General features: G+C 36.4%; 1 protein-coding gene across 1 annotated transcript in view; it reads right to left on the bottom strand.

Annotated features, from left to right (window-relative positions):
* Positions 1–827: 827 nt before the first annotated feature.
* The window catches only part of AIF1L (allograft inflammatory factor 1 like), a 141,027-nt gene continuing 132,022 nt past the window's right edge, over positions 828–9,832 (bottom strand). The window contains exon 6 of the mRNA XM_053696116.1: positions 828–1,455. Coding sequence (XP_053552091.1) covers positions 1,368–1,455 — 88 coding nt within the window. The 3' untranslated portion in view covers positions 828–1,367. The remainder of the gene's footprint in view (positions 1,456–9,832) is intronic.

Below are 9,832 nucleotides of genomic sequence, written 5' to 3'. Positions count from 1 at the left end.
ATCATCCGTGTCCTCTAGCTTGGGTATTGGTTCCCAACAGTAATTAAGATGATCCGTGGACTCACCATGTCATTAGAAAGAAAACATAATTTATTCTTACCTGATAAATGTATTTCTTTCTTGACACGGTGAGTCCACAGCCCGCCCTGTTTTTCAGACGGTTTGCTTTTCTATAAACTTCAGGCACCTCTGCACCTTATATTACTTCCTTTCTCCTTTCCCTTTGGTCGAATGACTGGGGATTGTGGGTAGGGGGAGTGGTATTTAACAGCTTTTGCTGTGGTGCTCTTTGCCTCCTCCTGCTGGTCAGGAGAGATATTCCCAACAGTAATTAAGATGACCGTGTCAAGAAATAAATAAATTTATCAGGTAAGAATAAATTATGTTTTTCCATTTCCCTTCTGCTTAATGACTGGGGGTTATGGGTAAGGGAAGTGACACTTAATGACTTTGCTGTGGTGCTCTTTGCCTCCTCCTGCTGGCCAGGAGTGAATATCCCACTAGTAATTGGAATGACGTTGTGGACTTTCCATGTCTGGAAATAAATACATTTATCAGGTAAGCATAAATTTTATTTGTTTACTTGTATACGCTGAAGCATGAAAGTTTATTTTTTCCATTTACCTTTAAGCTTACACCTGTAACAATTATAACAACCTTGTTCACAACTGAAAATCTCCCAAAAATGGGGCAGCAAATTTTTTTACCTGAAATATGTACTATGCATCTTTTGGCACACCTTAATTCCATACACCTTTGAAATTCTTTGCAAACATTTTTTCCCCTCAAATTAATATTTAAACCATAAAATAAGTGTGGCTTCCATGTATTTTTTTCATAAACTTATTTTTATTAAACGTACCAACTCCATATTCTATACCATATTATATACCAGCTTTTACAAAATATACATAAAAATATCAGAAAATAATGTTTGTGTCACAAATGTGGATCTAGAATGCATTTACACATAGCCCTGTTTGTTACAATCTAATGGAATAATTTATTCATACAGCTTAGAATCTAATTTGATTGGTCAAGATAAGCAAGTTCTTGTTAGATATGCAGAGGCATTTAAGGTCATCAGGCAGAACAGTGGAAGTGTCTTTGCTCCAGCTAAAACTGAGTAAGGTTCTCAAGCCACTAGACCATAATACACCGTTCCATTCACACTCTAATAAATAAAAGCAGTTCTATAAGGTTACTGAGGAATTATTTTGGCCACTTGGTAAAAAGATGAAAAAGAGGGAAGGGGGGAGCATCCTAGATCCCACCTTCAAAGGCACTTTTCTGGAAAAAAAAGTCTGTTGTAACAGCACCACGGTTAGTGGCTTGGTGTGGCCAATTTATCCCTAAATCAGACGTCTTCACGGAAGGCTCTTGATGTCTCTTTTCGGAGGAGGTCCCATGGGTCTGGGGCAGTTTTCATTGGCTCTTCCTTCAAACATCATGATGCTGGGGATACAAAGATCAGAGATAATAGGATCCATAAGTATTGCTCTGTATAGTTAAAGTTCAAATTAAATAGACACAACCTTTTTTTAATTCAAAATATATGAAAGTAGTATTGATAGATACCCAATTAATGATAAACTAAAGGTACATGAAGCCCAAAAATGTTCTCTCATTATTCAGACAGAACATAACATTTTTAAGGATTTTCCAATGTACTTATATTATCAATTATGCTTCAGTCTCTTGGTATCCTTTGTTGAAGGAACTGCAAGTACTACTGAGAGCTACCTGAGCACATTAGATGAGCCAATGACAAGAGGTATATATGTGCAGCCATCAATCAGCAGCTAATGCCCAGTAGTGCACTGCTGTTCCTGAGCCTACCTAGGTATTCTTTTCAACAAAGTATACCAAGAAAACAAATCAAATTAAATAATATAAGTAAATTGGAAAGTTGTTTAAAACAAAATGCTCTGTATGAATCATAAAATATTTTTTTTGAATTTCATGTCCCTTTAAGTATGCATATTGCCATTTAAGTCTTAATCTGACCTCTTAAAGGGATAGAAAGGTCAAAAATGAATTCAATTTTAAAAAGAAACATGTTTGCTATATACTTCCAACAAAAATTCTTCTAGTAAAAGTTATTACTGTTTTTCTTTGGCATACGCAGATATGCTGTGAGGGCCAGTGCACCAGTGTTCAAACTGAGAGAGCTTTTGGTGGTGTATATTGAGTTTGTGAAAACTTTGTTTCATAAAAGCCACTGTTGACTCTCTGAGAAGGTCCAATGTTTGAATACTGGTGCACGAGCCCTCACAGGATATGTGCATATGCCACTGAAAAATGTAATAACTTGTACTAGAAGCATTTCTCCTAATGGAAGTATATTGCAAAAATGCTTCTATTTACATTTTTTTCTTTTTACCCTTCTATCCCTTTAATTTAGCGAACAAAGGTCGCCTATGGTCACCATGTGCTGAGCACTTTTTTAAATATTTCTTCAGCTAGCATTACAGAAATTATAAAAAGTGTGGATACATTGCATAGTACGTGCACTACTCCTGGCTTCTTTAGCTAGTAGGGCATAGCATGTGCACACAATCATTTCCGCGCTGCCCTGTCGGGGATATTGCCTGGAGTGTGCGCAGTGCTATGTATCAACACTATAGCAACATTCCTTACTGTGTCTGTACAACTACCTGAAGAAATATAATAGCTCGACACAGAGTAGTCGTGGGGACCTTTGTTTTTTAGATTAACAGGGAAGATTAAAGGGACAAGAAACGCAAAAAATGTTCTTTCATAGTTCAGATACAGCATACAGTTTTAAACAACTTTCCAATACAGGTATACCCTGCTCATACAGCGGGTTAGGGACCGGAGCCCCACTGTAAAGTGAAACAAGGCAGTTTTAGCTTTCTTTTCACTTGCCAGTGTGTTTAAAAACTTGTTCGAACTAACATATAATTTGGGAAATCTCACTTAGCGCCTACTGCTGGAAGAACCCTTAGCTTTGATAAGTGACCCCTAGTGGTCAAATCGTTTAGGAAAATCGGAAAATTCAAAAGTATATCAAAGCGCCGGCCTGCCGGCTTAGGTTCAGAAATGTGAAACCTATTCCTTCACAGTTAGAGTAAAATTAGTATTTATTAAAACAATATTAAAATGTAGCCGATTACAGTTGTTGTGTGGTTTTTCTGGCATACATTCACATGTAACAATTGACAATAACAATGATAAAACAATAATAAAACAATAAAACAATGGAAGGTACCTTCAAGAATAACAATAAAATATAGATTGATTATTCTAAATCAGTGTTACCTGATATGTTTATGAATAACCCAAAAATACTTTCATAGGGTTACTAAAAATGTCCGGAATGAATAAATAAACGTACTCCTCTGTGGTGGTGCTAACTACTGTAGTTTCCTATAGTAGTAATACTTATTATATTTATTATAATTTACTAACCAATCTGAGGTTTATACAATAATCATTTCTGTATTACATCAGAAATATTCGGACAGTTCAGAGACAAGCCGGTTAAGAATATCTCTAATTCAATTGTGTATTTAACGTGCAGATTACCCCAGAGTAGTGTTATCACTCTGGAGATCTGTCTATGTCCGTCCAAAATGAGTTTGGGCCTCAATAGATGTCGACTCCTATTGGTCTACTGTGCCTCACAAGGATCAGAGACCGTTCTCCGCTAGCAGATGGAAATGGTTATCAGTGTCAGTGAATCTGTGCTCAATGTTAGTGAACAGGTGATCAAATCAAATAATGCAAATGTTAGGTGGTTTGAGTGGTGCTAGTACACAAATCACAGTTATACAAATCACAAATATACAAATCACAAATATACAGTGGTACTAATAAACATAGTGAAAAAATCTTGCAAAAAATGTTACTTCAAAAAACGATACTTCAAAAAACGATATGTGTGAGACAAAAAGTGAAATTTCGAAGTGATAAAGTGTGCTTCAAAGGATTCCTCAGAGAACACTAGTGACCAGCAGGATATCAGTCGATAATTGTGAATCAAAAAGTAAAAAAGTAAAAAATGAAAAATTAAAAATCGAAAATTAAAAAATTAAAAATTAAAAAATAAAGATGTGTATAATGTTATAGTCGGTTTTTCAAAGTGTTCCTAAATCGGCGTTAATTCCTCTTTCTGTGTTTTAGTCAGTAGATTTAACAGTCTATGTGAGGTGTTTATCGCCTGTAGCGGGGATTGGGCTTCAGCGTCTTTAGACGGTTTTTCAGCTCCAGCGTCACCCGAATACTATTCCTTCTGCCGAAAGAAATAATAATAGTGCAGATGGTTTTCGAAAGTAGTGGATTAAATTAGAATGCTACTCACCAGTCGACGCGTTTCGGTCAGATATATACCACTGTATCTTTGTGATTTGTATATTTGTGATTTGTATAACTGTGATTTGTGTACTAGCACCACTCAAACCACCTAACATTTGCATTATTTGATTTGATCACCTGTTCACTAACATTGAGCACAGATTCACTGACACTGATAACCATTTCCATCCGCTAGCGGAGAACGGTCTCTGATCCTTGTGAGGCACAGTAGACCAATAGGAGTCGACATCTATTGAGGCCCAAACTCATTTTGGACGGACATAGACAGATCTCCAGAGTGATAACACTACTCTGGGGTAATCTGCACGTTAAATACACAATTGAATTAGAGATATTCTTAACCGGCTTGTCTCTGAACTGTCCGAATATTTCTGATGTAATACAGAAATGATTATTGTATAAACCTTAGATTGGTTAGTAAATTATAATAAATATAATAAGTATTACTACTATAGGAAACTACAGTAGTTAGCACCACCACAGAGGAGTACGTTTATTTATTCATTCCGGACATTTTTAGTAACCCTATGAAAGTATTTTTGGGTTATTCATAAACATATCAGGTAACACTGATTTAGAATAATCAATCTATATTTTATTGTTATTCTTGAAGGTACCTTCCATTGTTTTATTGTTTTATTATTGTTTTATCATTGTTATTGTCAATTGTTACATGTGAATGTATGCCAGAAAAACCACACAACAACTGTAATCGGCTACATTTTAATATTGTTTTAATAAATACTAATTTTACTCTAACTGTGAAGGAATAGGTTTCACATTTCTGAACCTAAGCCGGCAGGCCGGCGCTTTGATATACTTTTGAATTTTCCGAACTAACATATATTAGGGGTGCAATAGTGCTATGTTTAGTTTAGCACAGCACAGTATACAATTAGTATTCAATAAATACTGTACCTGTAAAATAGTGACAATTTCTGTAGTACAATTTGCCAGACTATAGCAGTGAGACACAGATTGCACTGTAATGCTGTAAACAGAGTGAACTGCGCATAACAAAATAGTGCCAGTCACTTTTCTCGCAAACTCACGAAGATTACAGCACTGTTTCAAACTCCTTGGAGGTTGAACTTCAACTCCACAAAGCGCTGTAAAGTGAGGCATACCTGTATTCTGTTATCTAATTTGCTTCATTCTCTTGGTATCCTTTGTTGAAAGATCATCAATGCACTACTAGGAGCTAGCTGAAAACACTGTGTGAACCAATAACCTGAGGCATATATTTGCAGCCACCAATCAGTAGCTCCTTAGCCTATCTAGGTATACTTTTCAACAAAGGATACCAAGTGAACAAAACAAATTAGATACTAGAAATAAAATTGGAAAGTTGTTTAAAATCACATACTCTATATGAATCATGAAAGAAAAAAATGTGTTTTTCATGGCCCTTTAGGGCTTTTAAAAGGTTATATTCATACTTTATATCAGCAATACTACTTTCATGTTCTGTTAAAGGCATATAGGTTATAACATATAAAACAAAGAAGCAATTTAGATAAAAACGGATGGATTCTTCTGCTCAGGTTAAATTTACAGTGACACAGAAGTGCAAGAAGAATATTCTGTAATGTGTCATTATTGCTTGTATAATGCTGTGTGTTGATTCCCTGCAAAACTGAATTATAATTATAAGAAAAATAATTACATTTCTTGGTTGCAAAAGAGGTTTAACAGAGAGTTAAAGGGACATGAAACCCCAATTTTTTTTTATGATTCAGATAGAGAATACCATTTTAAACAACTTTCCAATTTACTTCTATTATTTAATTTGTTTCCTTCTCTTTGTTATCCTTTGCTGAAAGGTTTATTTTGGCAAACTCAGGAACAGCAAAGAACCTAGGTTCTAGCTGCTGATTGGTGGCTGCATATATATATATATATATATATATATATATATATATATATATATATATATATATATATATACCGATTGTGATTGTCTCACCCATGTGTTCAGTAATAAAACAGTAGTGCATTGCTGCTCCTTCAACAAGTGATACCAAGAGAATTAAACAAATTAGACAATAGAAGTAAATTAGAAAGTTGTTTACAATTGTATTCTTTATCTGAATCATGAAAGAAAATATTTGGGCTTCATGTCCCTTTAAAGGGACAGTCAAGTCCAAAAAAACCCTCTCATGATTCAAATAGGATATGTCATTTTAAACAACTTTCCAATTTACTTTTATCACCAATTTTGCTTTGTTCTCTTGGTATTTTTAGTTGAAGGCTAAACCCAGGTTTAGACCTTGAAGGCCGTCTCTTATCTGAATGCATTTTGAGAGTCTTTTCACCATTAGTTCATGTGTGTCATATAGATAACATTGTGCTAATGCATGTGGAATTACGTATGAGTCAGCTAAAATGCAAGTCTGACAAAAGAACTGGAATAAGGGGGCAGTCTGCAGAGACTTAGATACAAGGTAATTACAGAGGTAAAACGTGTATTAATATAACTGTGTTGGTTATGCAAAACTGGGGAATGGGTAATTAAAGGCATTATCTATCTTTTAAAACAATACAAATTCTGGTCTAGACTGTCCCTTTAAGGTCAGCAGCAATGCACTACTGGGAGCTAGCTGAGTACATCTGGTGAGCCATGACAAGACTTGTGCAGCCACCAATCAGCAGCTAGCTCCCGGTAGTGCATTGCTTCTCCTAAACTGACATGCTTTACAACAAAGGATACAAAGAGAATGAGGTACATTTTGATAATAAAAGCATATTGAAAAGTCTCATAAATTTGCATGCTCCATCTGATCCATTAAAGTTTATTTTTGAGTTTCATTTTAATTTGCTTGTCACTACCTAGAAGTAGTGATGAATATGTGGAAGTGTCTAGAGATTATTTGTTAGGGTGATTGATTAAATATGCATTAAACAGCTTTTTATTATGCTGTTAAAGTGTTAATCCCCTAACTAAATTTGATGTTAAATCCATGTTTAATCTGTTCTCTCTCATTTCTCATATTCATTTCAATGTGAAATCTTCAATATACATTAATTTTATTATTATGCTTCCTTTTGCTGTAAAGTAACTTGGCAAATTACTTGTTCCAGCCTGCCCCTGTGAGAAGTTGTTTCCTTCACACTATGGGGGCGATTTATCAAGCAGAGGCGGTCAGGGGTGCAAATACGTGCCCCTGTACGCTGCAGCTCGCCCCCGGCAGTCTGAATTCTCCTGGAGGAATTCAGCATTGCACACGAGCGCTATTTTGCACTCGCATGCAATTCTGCCCCCTGTCCATGCGTGATTGGCTGTGCGAGCTGTCAATCCGGGGAGATTGAATTTTGCCGTAAGGGCTCAAAGGCTGGCGAAAGCCTTTGATAAATCGACCCCTAAGAGGTGTAATGTACCGTAGTCAAAACTGAAATGCACGTGAGTACATTACAATGTAGAATCAAAAGAGTGGGTGATGCTGTGCTGTTCCAGCGATTACTCAGTTTTCAAGTCTGAAAAGAGACACTGAATGCAGGTGCATTGGGCATGTGCAGCATATGTACATATGCTTCTGGAAATGTAATAACTGGATATATTCAAAATTTAAATACACTCATACCTATTTCATTTCTGGTGAAATCTACTGACCCTGCAACATACTACAGAATGATTGCTGAGATCACAGCACAATTTAAATCTATTCCTAACTGGCTACAGCAAAGGAAACCAGGAACATGAATTTCACCAGTCCTTTCAAGGGGTGTATCCCTGAATTGCTCTTGATTTGCAAAATGTAATACATGTTAATAAGAAAAGGACAATTTTAAACTATTTTGCTTAGGAATTGTTTGCAATGCTTAATTGCTGATTTCTGCTATGCTTTTATTTAAATAAAAATAACCCCCAACTCGCCGTGACACATTAAAAATACTGAGACTAGGGCTTGACAAATTGCAGAAGCCAGGGAGCTTCAGCTGTGTGTGGTTTCAATGAGCATTATTATTATTATTATCAGGTATTTGTAGAGCCTTACACATACAAATCTTATTTTGTCAGCAACAACATATGTTAGATTTTGTGAAACAAAACTCAGATGGCTAAAATGTAAAGTGTTCCAGAATGATTAAAATGTTTTTATTTCAAGAAATTATGAATGTTCTATGTCCTTTTAAAGAATCTTATTGTTGAAAGTGTGAGATACATTTGTAAACTGGACGGCATCCTAACCAACTGTAGGAGACAGACAAATGTCATTCTCTTTCCCATTGAGATAGACCTTACAGAAATGCTGCTTTTCACATTACAGGAAGCAAAACAGAAAGAGCTGCCCCTCCTCTGTATCCCCCAATCACCTTTTCAGATAATCAGAGACATAGAACTCCCATTTTAGTTCCCCATGGGAAAGCATTCAAAGTGCCTGTTCCTGTTCCCTAAACAGGGGGGAGGGGGATACCGGGCACACAGAATACAAATTGCTGAGAGTCCAGGCAAGTTGCCATGTTTCAGTCAACCTCACACACACACAAGGCAACTAACCCTTCCATCCCAGCCACCAATAATCTACCGATACTAACCGATAAGGATGAGGTGAAGGAGGGGAGCAGGGAGGGTGCAGTGACAAAGGCCCCCTCTGTTCCCCACTGAGTTGCTGTAACTGGAGGATTATAGACCAGGAGTGAGGGATCTGAGAACATAGGACCTGCTGTGTCAATGGAGCTTTTTCTCTGGGCACAAGGGTGTCTTCTAAAGGGATTCATTAGTACGGATACCTGATCACACAGCCCAAATGTTATTCAAACAGGCATCACTTTATATTCACTGTGATACTGAATGCCTCTGTTTATTGGGAAGAAAAAAACACTATCTATTTGGCATTTAGTATGATCACAATGTCAGCTGAGCTCAGATGTGATATCAGCTGTTAATATAATAATGTTTTGTTGGTGGAAATTATAATCTAATAGTAAATGATCTACATCTCATTATTAAACAAATGCTCATTGCTCCTCTATAGTTATTCTTGTGTCCAGGAGTCTCTGTGCGTTGCTACTACCAATGAGCCAATCAGGTGTGCTATATATACGTAGCAGCCAATCACAGTTTGTATTTTACTCTGGACTACCACATGAGAGTGCCTGATGTTCCTCTGCAGAGGTTCATAGCTTCCGACAAGCATTTCATTACTAATAGAATGCTCGAAACAATGTTTCCCTTTTAATGTGCACCCAATAATCAATGTTACCTGCTGTGTATTAAACGTTTTACCGAATGCTACTTTATCTTTATTTTGTTGTTTGAAATAGCTCCCCCCCTACTGAAACCACTGAAAACCAAGAAGCAGCAAAATAAATCAACCTCCCAGTGGAGAGTGGGAAGCCCAGCCCATTTTAAATGACCATGCAGCTGTTTGGAGTGGATTAATATATTAACTGCTCTGCAGGGTACATTATCCCTTTATTTTAAGTTCTACACAGTTATATTTCTAAAATACAGATAATCTCATGAATAGTTCCTCAAAGAGAAAGCAGAACA

Source organism: Bombina bombina, chromosome 12, assembly GCF_027579735.1.
Source record: "Bombina bombina isolate aBomBom1 chromosome 12, aBomBom1.pri, whole genome shotgun sequence".
NCBI classification, from domain to species: domain Eukaryota; kingdom Metazoa; phylum Chordata; class Amphibia; order Anura; family Bombinatoridae; genus Bombina; species Bombina bombina.
The sequence above is the reverse complement of the archived record's forward strand: the minus strand, read 5'-3'. Positions and strand labels throughout refer to the sequence as shown.